The sequence below is a fragment of the Lepisma saccharinum genome, chromosome 18 (genome assembly GCF_977018435.1).
Source record: "Lepisma saccharinum chromosome 18, izLepSacc3.1, whole genome shotgun sequence".
Classification (NCBI taxonomy): Eukaryota; Metazoa; Arthropoda; class Insecta; order Zygentoma; family Lepismatidae; genus Lepisma; species Lepisma saccharinum.
In genome coordinates, this window is record NC_139246.1 from 16,694,453 (window position 1) to 16,714,455 (window position 20,003).

The following is a 20,003-nucleotide window of genomic DNA, read 5'->3' on the forward strand; positions in this document are numbered from 1 at the left end:
TGTAATTCATATTGGGTTTGGTGCGTATTACTCACAATATTAAATATTATAGAATATTTCTACTAAAAATATCATATAAAAGCTATTTTACTTACGTATTTGTGAGTCTACTCCTTGAGTTAGCTACGTTTCGGGGAAGCGACTGTCCCCTTCTTCAGGCATTCTTTAAGCATGCAATACAGCCATGCCGCGTCGTTATATCATTCAAGGAAAGGTTAGACGCGTAGGATTGGGAAAAAATTATCAGATAAAACTATATCCCTATTACACTGCATGCCCTTGAAACTTGTCATGTTCACTATAAAATCATTAAAAATGCATTAAAACAGTAAAAACGAGTTAAAATTCCAATAACTGTACTCCCTTCCGTCTATGTGAAAATCAGTGTAATAGGGATATAGTTTTATCTGATATTTTTTTCCCAATCCTACCCATCTAACCTTTCCTTGTATGATATAACGTCGCGGCATGGCTGTATTGCATGCTTACAGAATGTGGCCTCCCCCATGGCGCAGTGGTAGCGTCATTGCCTTGTAATCAAGGGGTCCCGGGTTCGATACCCGGTGGAGGCACAAGTGGTTCGGATCCCACTTTAAACTGTAGGTCCAGTCCCGATTAGCCTTACTGTGCATAAAGTGCACTTAAAACACCAACTCAACAGCTTACAGAATGCCTGAAAAAGGGGGCAGTCGCTTCCCCGAAACGTAGCTAACGCAAGGAGTAGACTCACAAATACGTAAGTAAAATATCTTTTATATGATATTTTTATTGTTTTTAGTAGAAATACCAGGTGTATAAGCTTAAATCTGCTGTTTTATAGGCAGAAAAACACATGGTTTGTTCATAGAAAGCAACAAGAAATTTATTGAAAGTATTTCTACTTGCCCTCGCGAGCTACACATTTTGCCCACATCTCGGGCAATTTGTGGATACCACGCCAAAAAAAAAGTCCTTCTCTTTCGAGGCAAACCACTCATCAAGCCATTTTCGGACGTCTGCATACGAATCGAAGTGCTGCTCAGCGAGGGCGTGGCCCAACAGATGGTAGTCGGAAGGGGCCAGGTCTGGTGAATAGGCGGGATGGGGTAGCACCTCCCAGTTGCGTGTCTCCAAGCAGTTTTGGACCAGTCTTGACGTGTGCGATGGGGCGTTGTCATGGATTAAAATCAGCTTGTCATGTCTTTGTTGATAATCCGGCCTTTTGTCACACAGAGCAAGGTGCAATTTGATTAGTTGTTGGTGGTAGCGGTGGGCAGTGACAGTTTCACCAGGTTTCAACAGCTCAAAGTAGACGATACCCTGTTCAACCCACCAAACGCACAGCATCGTCTTCCGGCCAAAGCGATTTGGTCTCGAGGAAGATGTTGATGGTTGGCTGGGATCAACCCACGATTTCTTGCATTTAGGATTCTCGAAATATATCCACTTTTCATCGCCAGTCACAATCCGATGCAGGAAGGACTTTCTTTTTTGTCTGGCAAGCAAGATTTCGCATGTGTTTTGGCGTCTCTCCAGCTGCCGATCGGTCAATTCATGCGGCACCCATTTTCCGATCTTTTGAACCTTTCCCATGGCTTGAGTAACCCCCAATTGCTCGGCAAGCATCTTTTGCGTTTGGGTATCGTCCTCGTCCAAAAGAACCTGCAATTGATGGTCCTCAACCTTCCTGGGCCGATTTTCACGCTTCTTGTCGCTCAGGTCAAAATTGCCGTCTTTGAACCGACGAAACCAATTCCTGCACGTTGTTTCCGATACAGCACTGTCACCATAGGCCTCCACAAGCATTCGATGCGATTCGGCAGCCGATTTCTTCAAACGGAAGCAGAAAAGCAGAGCTTCCCGCATATGCTCTTTCTCTGGCACAAAACTAGACATGCTTACCACAGGAACACTGTTGTCTGCACGTGCTGACGATGTGCACTGATTCGTGTTGGCAGATGTCCAACTCATACAAACACCAGTTTTGGCGTGCCCATGGTAGCTTCATACGCTCACTAACGCCATCTATGAGCAAACAGCAGATTTAAGCATATACACCTGGTATTTTTTAATATTTTGTGCAATAAGTCCAGTTTTGAAATCAAATTTAGGTTTATATTCACAATTTTAAAACAGCAATGTCATTTTATATACCACTTTTTATCCGCTTTTTCACTGCTATAAAACCAATTTTTTTACTGCTTTTGAACCCGAAATAGACTCTGTACCGAAATTTTGCTTTTTTATTTACCAAAAATATGTGCATAAATGTTTTGTTCGGGAGAAGTATTTTATGACAACATACTCACAACCCAAAATGTGTCAATTGCCACAAATATGTTATCTCCAAGAACAAATTCAAGTGCGTAAACTGCTAATTATGCACTTTTGATGCATCAAAATACACACACAAATGCATCGAAGAGTACTTTCAACAGATGATGTTCTATGTAATACAATAAAATACATCAATCTATTGATATGAATGAGCTCTTGAAATTTGTAATTTTAGTTTGCGCAGAAATTTTCAGTAACAAAATTTGTAGTTGAAATATTCTGATTAATTGGAATTTTTCTGTGTTCAAAATGCATAATGCATAAAATATATATGTATGTATATTATATATAGATATATGTATATTAGCAAGTAACAATATGTTATAAAAACATTCTTAATTTCCAAAGAAGCACTCATGTGGGATAGCAAAATGGATCCGGATCCGAAAGTACCGGATCTGGGTATCCCTACTCTGGATTAGTACTACATAACATACATGTTAGTTTTTAACTAATAGCTTCCCCAATTTACCTAATCCAAAGTGGGTAGAATCCAGTTCAAATTACACTCTTTAACTTTATGTTCATATTAGGGATGGCCAGATCCGGATCCAGTTGGTTCTGGATCCTAAAACATTTCGGATCCGGAATATTCAGATCCGGATCTGGATCCGGTACTTTCGGATCCGGATCCAGTACTTTTGGATCCGGATCCATTTTGCCATCCCACATGCGCTTCTTTGTAAAGTAAGAATGTGTTTATAACATATTGTTACCTGCTAATATACATATATATAATATACATACATACACACATATATATAGGGTGCGCGCGTACTTTTACAGAAAGTAAAATTCGTGTGGGTATTAATATGTCTGACAAATTTACAATTCATGATGGGTTAAAACAAGGAGATGCATTATCTCCATTGCTCTTTAATTTTGCCTTAGAATATGCTGTAAGGAAGGTAAAAGAAACTAAAGGAGGACTAAAATTAAATGGTGTGACTCAGTTGTTACCATATGCAGATGATGTAGATTTACTGGGGGATGATGTGAATACAATTAAGAATAATGCTAAAATATTTTTCAAAACTGCTAAAGAGATAGGTTTGGAAGTTAACAAAGAGAAAACTAAATATATACTTACAGGCCGAAACCAAGTGTTAGGTAATAATCAAAATCTAATTATTGATAACAACTCGTTTGAACCAGTTTCCAAATTCAAATACTTAGGAGTAATATTAACAAATGAAAATTATATTAAAGAGGAAATAAAAAGTAGGCTTAATTCAGGAAATGCATGTTACTTCTCTCTTCATAAACTTTTGTCTTCTCGTTTAATATCTAAGAAACTAAAAGTTAAAATATACAAAACAGTAACTTTGCCTGTAGTATTATATGGATGTGAAACTTGGTCCCTTACATTGAAAGTATTTGAAAATAAGATCCTTACGAAAATCTTTGGACCTAAAAGGGATGAGGAGACAGGTGAGTGGAGAAGGTTACATAATTTAGAACTACATAATTTGTATTCATGTCCAGATATTATTAGAATAATTAAATCAAGAAGACTTAGGTGGGCAGGCCATGTGGCACGAATGGGAGAGGAAAGAGGAGTTTACAGGATTCTTGTTGGGAAACCTGATGGTAAGAGACCTGTAGGAAGGCCAAGACGAAGATGGAGGGACAACGTTGAGATGGACCTAAAGGAAATCGGTAGGGATGGAAAAGAGTATATAGAACTTGCTCAAGATAGGGAAAGATGGAAGGCCTGTGTTGCTGCAGCCATGAACCTTCGGCTTTAAGAAGGCTAGGGAGTTAGTTAGTTAGTTAGTGTGGACGTGCGCGATTTGTAATTAATTAATACACATACAAGGGAGGTCTAAGTCTCCCCCTCCAATTTCCATGAAACTTGGCAGGTGTATAGAGGGGCCCAAAGGAAGAAATATGTGCTTTTGTGTTTCAGCTAAAAAAAACTGTTTTAGGGGGCACCCCCCCCCCCAAATGTCAAAATGAGGAGAAATTGAAGTGGGGATCTGACACCGAAACCACGTAAATATGGCATAGGAAGAAACAGGGTGCATAGGGCCCCTCTATACACCTGCCAAATTTAATGGAAATCGGAGGGGGACACAGGGGTCAGATGATCCTCACGTCAATTTGTTCTCATCTTGACATTTCAGGTGAGTTTTGCTCCCTAAAACAGTTTTTTAGCCGAAACAAAAAACACGTATTTCTTCCTTTGGGACCCTCTATACACCTGTGAAGTTTCATGAAAATCGGAAGGGGACACAGGGGTCAAATGCCCACTTAAATTTGTCCTCATTTTGACATTTGAGGGGGCTTGCCCCTAAAACAGTGTTTTAGCCGAAACAAAAAAAACACGTATTTCTTCCTTTGGGTCCGTTTATACACACACCTGTCAAGTTTCATGGAAATCGGAGGTGGACACAGGGGTCACATCCCTACTTCAATTTGTTCTCATCTTGACATTTGAGGGGGTTTTGCCCTCTAAAATAGTTTTTCGCTGAAACAAAAAACACGTATTTCTTCCATTGGGCCCCTCTATACACCTGCCAAGTTTCATGAAAATCTGAGGGGGACACTTAGATAACCTCCCTTGTTAGTCTTATACTTTGTAATTATATAACACTGTATATATTATAATGTTTTATTTTAATTTGTAAAACTGTAACTGTAGAAAAATTGTATAATTTTTGTATAACATTTCTATCTTGTTATATGTGTTAAAGGTTTCATCCTGGAATGGGATGTCTCACATTTATGTGTGTTTCCATTTCCAATACATTCGAATGAATACATATTCGTTTCAATGGCATTTACAAAATCACCTCTGACATTTTATGTTAAACAAGTAAGATTCTTTTTGTGCACGTGTGTGTTAGCCGATGCGTAGCAAAGTATTTTAGGAACAACACTTGGAAAAAATTATTGTAGGACTAACTAATGAAAAATTTCTTTGTAATCGAAGATCATAATAGCTTTTAAGGTGTGGTAATATTATAATGGGATTGAGATACGAAACTATCGGACCCGGATCCGGAATTTTCGGATCCGGATCTGTAACTTTTGGATCCGTTTGGCCATCCCTAGTTTATATTGCCCTATCGTTAACTAGATTTCCCATGTATAAGAAGAATGAAACCTGTATTTAGCAAGTGTGTGCTACAATCCTGCTAATCTAAGTCTAAGTTTTGTTATTTATTTTTATAAATACCATCCCCTTACAAAAATGTCAGACAACGCACATGGGTGTAGCCATTTTTCTCCCGCACCCCCTCCCGTAGGGTCCCATCCTTTTGATTAAAAAAGGAAAAAGTGTCTTGGAAAGTGTTGAAATAACTTTGAATGTACCAAGTGCTATGCATATCAATTTTTCCTGCACACAGAACTCTATACCAGTTGTAATATAATTAAGCCTTGTTCCCATATTAAAAACACTAAGATGCTGACCAAGGCAGTTTATTAAGATATTAAAACATTTAACATGTAACGTTTCAATGAGGAAGACCCTGATACAGTTTTGAAACGTTACATGTTAAGTGTTTTTATATCTTAATAAACTGCCTTGGTCAGCAACTTAGTGTTTTTCTATACCAGTGGTTCTCAACTTTCATGAGACCCTTTCTATTTCTGAAAGTCAATGCCCTGGTCCAAACAATTGTGAATACTTGTAGAAACCTTTGTTTTTGTTAATTTTGTGTATTAGTTAATATGTGCCCTTGAAATTAATAAATAAATTATGGTATAATCATAAAAGTGTAATAGTTTGATTATGTCTAGGCTTATTGACAAATAATAGCCATGGACACGGTGGAGGCACATAGTGGTTCGGAACCCACTTACTTTAAACTGTAGGTCGTCTCTAGTTGCTTTTATGTGCATAAACTGGAGCTAAAAAATAAATGCAAACAAAGAAACAAATAGCCATGTTTAGGATTTGCCTCTAATCAAGGAGAATCCTCGGTTTGGTGGCTCCATGAGGTCGGCGCCCCGGATAATCGCCTGCTTGTTTGATGTATGCAAATGTTATAATTCTTGTTCACTATTATCAGTGGAGCGAAGGAGAAAATTTTTACTACATATTTTGAAAATCGACAATACTATTGAATATTGTAGATCGGTATATATACATTTATAGTGATTTTGTCAGGTTTTCGAATATTGAATTATCTATACCCAATAACATCACTCTTCTCGTGATTGATGGAAAATTCACCGAAGTATTTCCAATTTATATGTATTGATATTTTTTTATATTTTTCATGAAATAAAACTCTCCCATAGCCCCATTTTAAGTAAAAGCAGGATTGGCATTTTGCCCGGGCCCAGGCAAAACTGGGTTTTATTGGGTTTTTTTCATGTTATGTTTATAAATATATATATTTTAAAAATGAAATACATTTTTCCCTGATAGTAACATATTGAAACATTCAATTTGTATTGTTTTAGTTCACTGAATCAAAAACTATTTAATATTTTCTGTTAACATAGTTAAGAATTGACAATCAAGGTCTACCACCTTGAAATGATTAAGCTAAAAACATACATAACCCATTTTGCAACAGACCATTGAGGGCCCACGCCTACCTACCGACTGCTGGCCGCACTCCAACCTGATCCTACTCTGAGGTGGGAGATCATACAATCAGTTACAGGTTGATGTGTGGTCAGCACGATGAACCCCCAGTCGTCGTCGTACGTTTCCATGACCAGGTTACGCTACTGATTCGTTGCTCCCCAATTTAATCATGACGGTGAGTGTTCTCCAGTCTCATATACACGCCGAAATCTCAAGAGAAAAACTGTTACGTTTCCCCAAGGAGACTCAAACCTGCACACATCCCATAGCCGGAGCCCAAAGAATGACCGCACAGCCACAGTGAGGGACAAATGATTAAATTATCTAAAATATTATGTTCTGAAAAATTTGACCAACAGTTTGATTCTACTCTTGCTGGATGGCGTAACAGTTAATATATCTATGACCAGTTCCCAGGGTTGCGCATTGCAATACTATACTAATACTTGATAGCTGTGGTGGTTTAGTCAAGCTCTGCGGCGAAGTGGTTAGCACAGCATGCTGCAATGCCAGGAGTCCCGGGTTCGAATACTGGTTCGGATGTGGATGTTTGTTCCAATAATAATACAGAGAAAATTGATGTGTGTGAAAATTTAGAAAATAGAGAGAAAAAGGGGGATACTATTGCTTAGGGGTATTACTTTTATTACAAATGTAAAAGAAAAAAAAAGTAGACAGGCTGACTGACTGCCATGCAGAAGACCCGGGTTCGAATATTGGGGTGGATGATCTCAGGTTGGAATTTTACAGGTCTTGTCCCTGCATAAAGCAGCTCTGGAACTCACCCAGCTTCAAATCAATGGGGGGGGGGGGGGGTAAATGTAGCCGGAGTTTATTGTGCTCACATCACCTCCAAAATGGCTGAGATCAAGAATATGTTGGGCCCTACCACCATATCCCCTCAATGTGCCTTCATGGCACGGTGCTACATGCACAGGTAACTTTACCTACTATACAAGATACGGTAGCTGCACACACACTTTTAAATCTGCTGCAATACAGTTTGTTCACAGTTGCGTTTTCCCATTATTTTTGTGTATGTTTCAAGTTTAAATATCTCCTACGTGTATTAACCATGCCAAAATTATAAGGCTGACATATTTAATTGCCTTGACTGATTTCATCCAAATGAAATACCGTATCTATCCTCCAAAATATCTGGTTGCTATGAAACTTACAGTTCCCGTGGACAAAACATTAGTGGCCCCCATTTGGATCCCAACATACATATTGCTCTGTGGTTTTTACGCATAGCTGGAAAATGGAAATATATACTCTATGTGATCAGAAGTATCCGGACACCCACCTGAAAATAAAGTACAAGTTTGGGCAACCCTCTATCGGGAACAATGACAGTCAATACAGTGTTGGCCCACCCTTAGCCTTGATGACAGCGTTCACTCTCACAGGCATACTTTCAATCAGGTGCCGGAAAATTTCCTGAGGAATGGCAGCCCATTCCTCACAGAGCGCCAAAATGAGAAGAGGTATTGATGTGGATAGGTGTGGTCTAGCACGAAGTCGGCATTCCAAAACATCCCAAAGATGTTCTATGGTTTTCAAATCAGGACTCTGCGCAGGCCAGTCCATTAGTGGGACGTTGTTGTCGTCAAACCACTCCCCCACAAGCCCTGCAGTATGGACGGGTGCTCGGTCGTGTTGAAAGACACAATGATCATTCCTGAACTGGTCTTCGATGGTAGGCAGCATAAAAGCTGTTAAAATGTCAACGTAAGCTTGTGCCGTGACATTGCCATTTAAGCAACAAGGGGGCCAAGCCCCCTCCAGGAGAAACATGACGACACTGTAACCCCGCCACCTCAGAATTTCACTGTCGGCGCTATACGGGCTGGTAGATGTCGTTCACCAGGCATTCGCCACACCCACACCCTACCATCGGATCGCCACATTGTGTACTGTGATTCATCACTCCACACAACGGTTTTCCACTGTTCTATGGTCCAGTTTCGAAGCTCCTTGCACCACACTAGGCGGCATTTGGCATTTGTCTGTGTGATGTTTGACTTATGGGCAGCTGCTCGGCCATGGAAACCAAGTTGCCGCACCTTGCGCCAAACAGTAATGGTGCTTGTAGTAGATCCTGATGCAGTTCGGAATTCCTGTGCGATGGCGGCGATGGATGATTGACGATAATGCTGTACGACCCTCTTCAACACTCGATGGCTCTGGAGGTCAACATGGGAGGTTGGCCTGCACGCTTTTGGGTTGTTCACATCCCTTCACTATAACATTGGAAACAGAGGACAAAGGGATGTTGAGGAGGGTGGAAATCTCACACACAGACTTCCTACACAAGTGGCACCCAACCAACTGACCACGTTGAAAGTTTGTGAGTTCCTCAGACCATCCCATACTACTGTCTCACACTGTCTGCAGACTACTGAGTTCGCTGACTATGTGTTCCACACGGTAGATGGCAGTACTGTGTCGCCCTCTACGATAAACACACGTTTCGCGATGTGTCCGGATACTTTTGATCACATAGAGTATGTAAAAATTTGAATGTTTGTAAATGCTCTGGCCTAGGTTGCTTTTTGCCTGATAGCCAGGTAAGCCAACGGTTGTTTTCCCTCAACGGCCTTCCTGTTTGAAAAGTAACAATAGGGCCCTGCCCTGCTGGTTGGGGGTGGGCCAGTTTGTCGGAGGTATATAATATACCGTGTTCCAAGTTGTTACGTTCTCTGAGATGCTCAGACACAGGGCCAGATGGATTGACATAGTTTGTTTTTTACAGTTACTCAGAGCCAGATGGATGCATAGAGATACACAGAGAGTGAACGCCGTATGTATAGGGACCTCTGCGTGATAAACTGCGGGGGCAGGTTAGCACTATGCTAAATAGTGTGCTCGTAGCTCAGATAAAATGTACATTACTGAATGAGAGGATTGCGTAGGGACTGTGAGAGCGAGTTAGCACTATGCTATATATGTGCTCGTAGAGTGAAGTCCTCGAAGTCCTGTTAGGTGCATTTCTCTGTTTTGGGACAAAAGGCAACCAAGAGCAGTTGTTAATGGATTGTAACGTAAAGATGTATATACACAGTAGGGGAGATATGTAAAAAAAAAAAAAAATGTGTACATAACAGAGATCCCCCGTGAGACATTATGCTTTACAACAATATGCACTATATTGTTAAAGAATATATTTTTCAAGCCATAGCTTCAGAAAATCCCTAAGATATTTAAGTCTCTTTTCTTAATGTCCAAAAATGTAGTTTAGGCAGATATTGAAAGTGGCATCAGAATTTGGAGCTACCTCAGTATATGAAAAATCAATTTTTCATTCACCATCTTGAAATACTTTCAACAAATTGCATATGCAAAATAAAATCATTCCCTGGGTGTATGTATTTGAGACTAATTTCAGCTTAAAAACTCTATATTTGCTACAGATATCGTGGTCTCAAAATGAGTTTTTATTTAAAACTTGAAGCTCAAGTAATGTCCTAACGTAGCCGAGACTTGGTTTTCTTAATCTACGAAAATCTAACCTCAAATATTTGCATAACTTAAAGCTCTCGCAAGGTATGTTAAATCAGTCTGGCGTCCACCATCTTTAAACATGGTGACAAATTTTTCTCAAATGCAATATGACACCAATCCTTTAAGTTATCTTGTAACTCTAAAAATTGCAACTCAAAAGCTTTACATTTATGGCAAAATGTATGTTTGCGATTTTACCACCACTCCTCTCCTGAACTATGAAATATAATTTTAAAAGTTTTGCTGCAAAATTGAAGACCGACGAATTATCTACAATGACTCAATTTAATTCCTTAAATCGTTTTGGAGAAAAAGAGCATGGTATAGAGTGTACGTGTACATTGTAACATGCTCCTGAAAGAAGGTAGAAAGGGCTGCCCAATGTGAAATGTAGATGCAACTCTCTTTCTCCATGTAATGTGCAAAGAATACTTGTTTGTAACAAAGAAAACGAAGGTAGTACGAATCGACGAAAACATTTCATGGAGAATTGCACATGATGAAAACATTTCAGTCGATATTTGCGCAGGTATCTTTGCATTGAACTCGAGTGGAAAAATGGGTAAAATATTTTCATCATGTGCAATTCTCCATGAAATGTTTTCGCCGATTCGAACTACCTTCGTTTTCTTTGTTAAAAACAAGTATTCTTTGCACATTACATGTAGAAAGAGAGTTGCATCTACATTTCACATTGGGCAGCCCTTTCTACCTTCTTTCAGGAGCGAAACCTTGTAGGGTAGTGGTTACCATTCAGGAATGTCAACCTGATGGTCATAGGTTCAAACGCCTCCGGTGGCAGAAAATTTTCCTAACTTTTAGACATATCCCATTGTGTTCATTGTCCAGGCCGTGTGAAACTGAATGATTCAGTTTGGAAATAACGATGGGGGGAGGGAAAATCTTAAATTACAAAATCTCCATTTCAACGAAGTGAGAAGTGGAGAAAAATTTTATAAATATTAAAATTACATTCATGTTTTTAGTGATGTAATCGCAGGTAAAATGAAATACGTTACGTGGAAGATTTTATCTTGCTCCGAACTCAGCCGAAAGGCATTTTGCACCAATCTAATACATTTTCCAATACATTTCAGAATGTTATTGAATATTTCATGTCGATAATTTGATCAATGCATCAATTCTTGATGCCGAGACGATATTTTCTGCAACTACCTCTTCTCTCCTCTCGTCTCCAGTCCCTTCTGTTGTTATCTTCTCGTCCTCCTTCTTCTTTCCTCTCCTTCTCCTCTGCTTTTATCTCATATCGCCTTCCCTACTTTTCTCGCATCTTGTCACCATCCCAGTCTTCTCCACTCCTCTTATCTCCTCTCCTGTATTCGATTTCCGACTCCACTGCACTCTTCTCCTCTTCTTTTCGTTCTTCTCTTTTTTCTATTTTACTCTATTCTCCACTCCCCTCTTCTCGTCTCCTCATCTCCTCTCCTCTCCAAACTACTCATCTTGTTTTCCTCCTCGTATCTCCTCTTGCTCCATTTTCCTCATCTCTCCTCGAATCTTTTTCTTTTCTTCTCATTACTTCTCCTATCCGCTTCTGTCCTCTATTTTCCTCTTCCTCTTAGTCTCTTCACCTCTCTTTTGTCCCCTTACGTTTCCTCTCTCCTCTTTTCTTTGTGTAGACTCATCAGCAATGAAGTACTAGAAAATCAATTTTCTTTCTTTCAGAAAGTATTTCTGATTTGCAACAAATATAATACTGATATTTTTTTCTACTTTTATACAATAATACTTAAATTTATTTCTTTTGCGTATGTTATAAATATATATTGTGCATGTGGCAACCCTGAAATTGAGCCTAACTCTACACGCAACCCACCAACGCCTTGTGTAAACTGGGTTGTCTAGTTTAAAATGTCGTTGTCCTAAAACTTTTAGGAGACACTGTACCACATTACTTATTTTGAGAATTATAAGCTTGGCTAAACCTTTGTTTTACAAGTTTTCTCAAACTGTTGACAATTCTAGAACCTCACAATTATTTAAAGCAATAATTTACAGCATTTTCTGGAAGAAAAAAAAACACATTTTGAGTGGGTTTTTTACAAGGTGGGTTTTTCTGAAAAACCTGCGTGGGAAAAACTGGGCTGGGCCCATCTGGGCCAACCCTGGTAAAAGGTGGTCATAACACTTGGGTTGCCAATGCATTTATCATCATTATGTATGCAAAAACAGGTGCGAGTATTTGAGAGGGTTTATAACACTTCTTCTGGACACGAGTCTGAAGTGCACACCCATAAAGTCAGACCACGAGCCGCCACTACTTTCACCGCATTTTGTTTGTAAAAACTACTTGCATGCACATTAAAATAGCGAAAGAACACATCAAAAATAACTATCAGTACCAAACCTAGCAATCCTAACCTACATACGTAAAATTATAGCTACTGTTGTGGAATGTCAATTTGGGCACTATATTCACTTGTGTTAACAGCTTCTGGGCTGTTCTGCTTTGCAGCAAAGTAACCCACTAAGGTAACAGATGTACTTTACTTCACAATAATAAATTTCCAAGAGCTAAAAATAACTGACAATGTTCACAAACAACAAAATCTTCATAAACCATGCAAATATCTCACTTTCGCAAGAGGGTACAGAGGGTCAAGGGTACCAGAACAATCACAAACACAAACGGATAGGACACAGCACAGGCCATACAGAGTATTATACTGGACAGGAGTCCAGTCGCCAAAGCCTTGTTCACTACCCCTAAATATAAACCTATTGCGCTGAAATTTTAATGCAATAATAAGATCCAATATAAGAACAATTTAAGAGAATAAGACCTAGGAAAAATAATTTTTATTTTTCTAACATATAACTGGGGACCAACCTACTGTTCATACTTGCTATTGAAGGTGGTGATAAATTACTCTTGGAAAACAAAGTATGCCTCAAAACAACAGAATAGCTACTACTAGAGTCTTGTTAACTTCCTCAAAATAGGATTTATTTACAATCTCAAGGTCACCATTGTCAGAAAAGTTAGACCCAAAATGCCTTGAAATACATTTTAGGAAACACAGCAACTAATTATCAGTAAGTATGTGTACTATACTTCAAGCATCTACCTTGAGTAACATCTGACATTTGATCAATGTCGCCTCTTAAAAAGAAAAAAAGGGACAGTTACCTTTTCTTATAAAGTAATGAAGTTTATATCAAAGTTTATAGACAACCTAATGTGGGAAACTTTCATTGATGCTACCTCAAACTACCTACCTTAACAGAAACACAATATTTAGTTCAACTTGAAAAACAACACTCAATGAAGCATTGTCAAATATAAATCAGCACATCCAAGAGCATAGCTAACAGAAATATATTAATGATGCCAACTTACTGAAGTTCTAATGGAAAAAAATATCATACAAAATGGATAACTTAGAGCAAAATCCTTCCATTTTGTTGGTAATTTTAAGGCATAATTCACACACCCTGATTTTGTAAGGTAAGTCTCTTAATATCGAATTTAATTTCCTGAAGCAAAACCCACTGCAGCCAGCTGGTTACATACATTAATTGAGGATATTAATGAAACATTTGGATTCTTCGTGGAATTTTTATAATTTTATATTGGATCCATAATAATAATAATAATAGGGTCATTCCATATCAAATCAAACAATTTTAAAATTAATGGTTGCATGACCATTTTAGAAAAATTTCATTTTTAGTACATACATTTGTACAAGTTTCTAGATATCAGAACCAATGTCCAAAAAAAAATATTGTCTTTAGTTCTCCTGAGGCAACCATTTTTCCAACATGGTGCATGGCTTTTCTTGCTCATGTAGCAGTTTATAGAAACCTTAATATCTCAAAAACCGTTAGAGCTAGAGACCTGAAACAAAATTCATTTTGTAGTTAAAAAAGCATACTTTCTGTGATATTCTAGTATGTTTTGCTTAAAATGTCATCCTAAGTACGAAAATTATGGTGGAAATTTGGGTAACAATAGTTATTTTTTTATAATGAAGTAGTTTAGTTTAAGGCTTGAATTTTTATTAACGTGTAGACCTATCTGCAGGGTGTCTGTAAATAGAATATCAGTGCTTAGAAATGCACCCCTTTTTTACAGCAAGGGTTCAAACATGGCCACCGCTCATGGAATTTGGCTGTTTTTGGGGTTAAGTATCTCAGATGGGTCCTCTATGAAAATTCTGAAATTTGGCACAAAGGAAGCCCAGCATGATCCTAACTCTCAGTAAAAATCTCAACTTTTAGATTCAACTCGTTTTGGTCAATATGAGGTAACATATGTGACCTAATTTGTGACCTTGCAAAGTAAGGTTAAGCTACAAGAAATGGAGTATTTTCTTTTTCTTTTTAAAGTTGGGTTAAAAAAGCCTCAGAAGATATAGTAACATAGGATTTTAATACTTGACTTACTAGAAATTAAAATTTAAGATCTGCAAAATGGGTGTATTAGCACTGAGGCTATTTGCAACCTTAGGAATAACATGGACATTTTTAAAAAATAAATAAAAGGAACGAATATTTGGGATGTGAACTTATCAAGATCAAATTAAAACAGTAAAAAACTCAAATCAGTACCCCATTGGTACAAGCTAAAGGCTGTTACTGTCACTCATCGCAAAAATATAATGATAACAACCCACGGACCAACAGCCCTTGAGGGCCAGGGTCTATATACCAAATGCCGGCCTCGATCCCACTTGCCAAGGTGGGAGACCATCCAACCAGTTACGGGGTGACGTGCGGTCAACACGTCAAAACTGCCAGTCACTGTTGTAGGTTTCCCCGACTGGGTTACACTACTCATTGGTAAGCTACCCAATTTCCTCACTGTGGGTGGCCAACGGTCCCACACACAGGCCAAAATCTCAAGAGAAAAGTTGTTACACTTGCCCAAGTGACTTGAACCTGCACATGTCCCGTAACCGGAGCCCAAAGCTTTAGACTGCATGGTCACGGTGCAGAATGTACAGTCACGTACACTTCTGAGTTGTAACGATCTCATTGACTTACAGTGGGATCATTACAAACCAGAACTGTCTGTGGCGGCTAAAATTTACAATACCGGACCCTTCTGTAATTTATATGCTACGTCTTATACTCACAAAATAATTAGTTGCGATGATTTATCTGAGGTTAACATGTTGGGGTGAGGTGTAGAAATTGTTCATTGACGTGTAGAAGTTGTAAAATAAGCTTTTCAATTCTCGCAATGATTCTCCGTATACAAGTATGGTAACCATATTTGTTGATATGAACAATTGACGTTAGCAATTAGTAACGCTGTCTACAGCATTGCCACACTGTTGACTTCATACTTGGAGAGCATGGATTGTGTAAGAATGGCGGAAGAGAACAGTCAAAAAGTTGTTGATTACAGTTAAGTTTGGCAACAATGCATCGATCGTTAAATTGCAGGATACGAAAGTGGCATCTTCGATGAAGAACGTTTGCCGTTAAAGTGCTACAAAAATAAGATTTTTTATCGGTTCATTATCACAATTAGCGCAAACCCATTCACGGATAGCCCTACTGACCATTCTCGGTAAGGTTGGGCAAACAGTTAAAATTTGGGATCATAAAACCATGCACAGTAGGGTAGCCCACAAACCATTCACGGTAAGGTTAGGTTAGGCAAGCATAATTCAAATTTGGAGTCGTAGTAATGTTAGGAATGTATATTTAGTTTTTTTAAGTATTGGAAACACAAAATCTTCCTGTAAATAATGAGCAATCGTGCATGTCTGTTCCAATCACGGACCACTCAATTTCGCAATTTCTACACGTGACCCTCAATTTTTAACTTCAATTCGTTATTAGGAGGTTATTAGTGAGTATGCGAAATATTACAAAAATCGGGGAGGGGTCCGGTATTATAAATTCACTCCCCTGTGACTGTCAAAAAATGCTCAAGAGAAAAACAAAACACAAACGTCATTGAGGATTATACTGGCTGGAAGTCAAGAGGCCAGAGCCTCAGCATCTCAACAAAGACATCCACTTTTGAACTCTTGCAAATTATTACTTGTACAATAACTTGTAAATCGCTCGGTTACATATAGAAATGCTCTTTTGTACTGTCCACATATAGAAAACATGAAGATGTAATCTACTTCACCTACCTTTATCCTGATCTATGTAGAGATTATGACACTCGCGCAATATCTTCTCATTCACAGTTAGCGTTGCATGATCCATTGGATTGGCTGACTGGCGACTCTTAACCCTTCCAGACATTTTCTCTCACTCTACAAGAAAGATTAAACAGAACTGGATATTAAACAAGGGTCCACAAAGTTAGTCAATTTATTTACCTTTGAGAAAGTGTCTAAATATTGGGTTGTTTTTTTTCCATCTGCAGGAAATTAAGGTTAAACAAATTGTGACAATTGTTCAAAAAATATCATACAAAAAAACAGATAGTCTGACTCTCATATGCTAGAGATTTCCACAAGATATATGACAGAATGAGGAACGGATATGTACGGTAATAATCTAGTATTAACCCTGGAATGAAAGATCTTTAAAACACAGGTTTACATTTCAAATACTACATTTACTAGAGTACTCTGCCTTTCTTTGACTACAAATGTGTGATAAAATGAGGGTGCACAGCTCCAAGCCAGATGTATAGTATGCAACCCATTCAGACAAGATCTGGCCCTTCTATTTATTAACTTCTTTCGGTAAAACTGTCAAAGCCGGGAATCGGATTTCTTCAAATTTACAGGAGAAAGTACTTACGGAATTGAGTTTCTGTGTAATTTCGGAAGGTCGTAGAAGTGTTTTCTTGCATTTTTCAATGTATTTGGCCGCTAATTCATGTTTTTTTTTTCTATAATAATGTCCGTCCGATGCACGAAAGCTGTTGCTTGCATTTCTATCCATGTTGCGAGCATCTGATGACGTAATCTTCTGTTTCCAAACACAGTTTTTTTCACTATATTGCCCAACCTAACCTAACCTTGCAGTGATGGTGCATGGGGTTATCGTGAATGGTTTTTGGGGCTATGCATGAATGGTTTTTGGGGTTATGCGTGAATGGTTTTCGGAGCCATGCAGGATTTTTTCTGTTAAGAAGGTTGAAACACTGCTTTGCCATTTGAAACACAACGCTAGTCATTTTGCGTGTTCAGGAAGCGAGAAAAGAACTAACAATAATTACTTGATATGTCGACAATAGATACTAATTTCGTTAAAAAAAAGTGAAATCCCTTGTTAAACAATCTTTCGCAATGCAGAATAAGTAAGTACGAATGTCAACAATTACAGAATAAATTAGTTACAGCCAATTCCCAGCTTTGGCAATTTTACCCTTCTTTCTTATCTCATTGTGCAGGCACATGCTAACCATGTGAGAACATAAAGGAGACTGATATATGTGCAAACTGAATGCACTTGTGCTGCCAAAGAAGCTTAAGACTCTAGAATGTAAGTAATAGTCTTGGATTGAAAACCAATTTATATATATATCAATTTCTTGATGCACTGGAAGACAAAATTTTACATTTTCAAATGTGATCAATTTGTGGAAGCAACTTTATTTGTATTACTATTTTTGTTATTTAGCACCACCACTTTTGGTTCATCATGACAATGAGGATGAATGATGAAATTGATGAAGGGACACTCACAGAGAGAGAGAAAAAAATGTCCAGGCTGGGATTCTGTAACGGTTCCGATTGTTTTATGTTTTATCCTAGCACAAATACTAATTATCGTAGAAGTTTGGAAATTATTGTAACACAAAATTTGAACCTTCCTTGAAGTAATGAGCACTGTTTGGACTCGAAAAAGGTTATTTATGTTGAAAAAAAACAACTTGAAAATGACCTTACGCACTTCTCATGGACAAGATATTCTCAGTCGACAAGCGACAGTAAATATCGTAGAAGCGTGGGAATGAATGTAGAAGTAAATCAGAACCTTAGTAGAATCCATTTAGGGACTTTATTTTAATGCTAAAGGAACCAAACCTAACCTGCCTAACCTAAGAACGAAAGGATATTTTGAACAAAACCTGGTACTACTTTACTATACCGGAGACACCTATCAATGATTTATTTCGCAATTTTTTACATTGCTAACGTACTATTCTGCGTTGCAGAACATTTCTTTAGGTGAAATAATGGATTTCTAACGAAAATAATGTCTATTTCTTACATACGATAGCCCCACGAACCATCACGGGGACGAGGTATGACTACTAGGTTAGGTTAGGTTCCATTAGCACTCCTTTCGTTCAATTTAGCATATACGGACAACATCGGAATTACAAATTCCACGGTATCTTCCACACCCGGCAACAACTTCACGACGCATCCTCGACACATCATGTTGTAGCAGCAGCAATAGCACGTATTGTGCTCTCGTGCAGAAAGCAAATGGCGGCAGCAGCAATAGCACGTCGGAAGTACATTTTCGTAGAAAACCACATGCATTCACATTAAAATGGATCAAAACTACATTCCCGAACATAAACAACGCTACAGAAAATAATTTGCGTAAGTACTTTCTCCTGTAAATTTAAGTAATCGCTACAACTCCGCAGTATATGTGAACAGACGTACATCGAAATCAAACCATGTAAAAATTCCATTCGTAGCATGATGAAATCGCAATAAAACAAAAGGCACTTGGGCTACAAGGGGAAAGCATATAATGACCAAACGGTAGTTTAGGACTGTGGGTAAATTAACGAAGTGCGAACACTTTACCCCCACTTGGAACCAAAAGGTCTGGCTGGCTCTGTTCTTTCAGCATGCAGACTTGACTTTAAGTGCGTTTTCAATTGTTATATAAACAATTTTGAACTAGAAAGATATTTATCAGCTTTTTCTAACGTTTACATGTAAAACATGAATAACAAACTGGGGGAAACAGTAAGGTAATACAATCAAACTTGTTTAACATATCCATACAGACAACGGAAAAAAGGAGCAGGTGTGCATTCATTACGTCCCTTATTATCTGCATTTAGACATATACTGAATTCATATTATGTACAAAAAAGGATTGGGTAATGAAGAGAATTGGCAACCAGAAGTTGGGTCCATTTTATATAATAGGATTGCACAGATATTTGCTATTACTAAAAGTTACCAAGATTCAACTAAATAATATGCGAAACATTTTTCGGAAAAGTCTCTCTTTGTGTGGAAATATAGTTCCAATATTAAAAAAGTGCAATGTGAATTATTAAAACTCACTAGTAATTTTGAACCATGGTAGAACTTTTAGCAAATTCATAAAAACAAGATTACCGGTATCATATATTTTGTTTACTTCAATGCATTACGCAGTTAGCACCGGCTTTCTCTTTATTTAAAATAAAAACAAAAACATGTACAGAAAACTTTCCTTGTAAATTTGTATCATTTACTTTATTTGACTTTTGCAACATAACTAAACACGAACTTACTACACCCACAATGTTAGTAGTTTCAAGACATCAAAACATCGTTTCTATTTTTTTCCGGGTTACAATTGAATAAAAAACGTAAAAGTTAGTATGCATTTGACGTACAAACGCAAACTTACATTATTTTATGTCTATATTCCCTGCAAAGCTACGCACACGTATATAACGTCAAGCCGAACCGCCCAGACGTGCTGTACAAATCTTGGTGAACGACAAGAA

The 20,003-nt window shown here is 38.1% G+C and overlaps 1 protein-coding gene across 1 annotated transcript in view; it reads right to left on the minus strand.

Annotated features, from left to right (window-relative positions):
* LOC146002419 (sarcalumenin-like) overlaps positions 1-19,990 on the minus strand; it is a 110,558-nt gene extending 90,568 nt beyond the window's left edge. Inside the window, exons 1-2 of the mRNA XM_083140241.1 lie at positions 19,904-19,990; positions 16,486-16,611 (exon numbers count right to left, since the gene is read on the minus strand). Coding sequence (XP_082996367.1) covers positions 16,486-16,600 — 115 coding nt within the window. The 5' untranslated portion in view covers positions 16,601-16,611; positions 19,904-19,990. The remainder of the gene's footprint in view (positions 1-16,485; positions 16,612-19,903) is intronic.
* Positions 19,991-20,003: the final 13 nt, after the last annotated feature.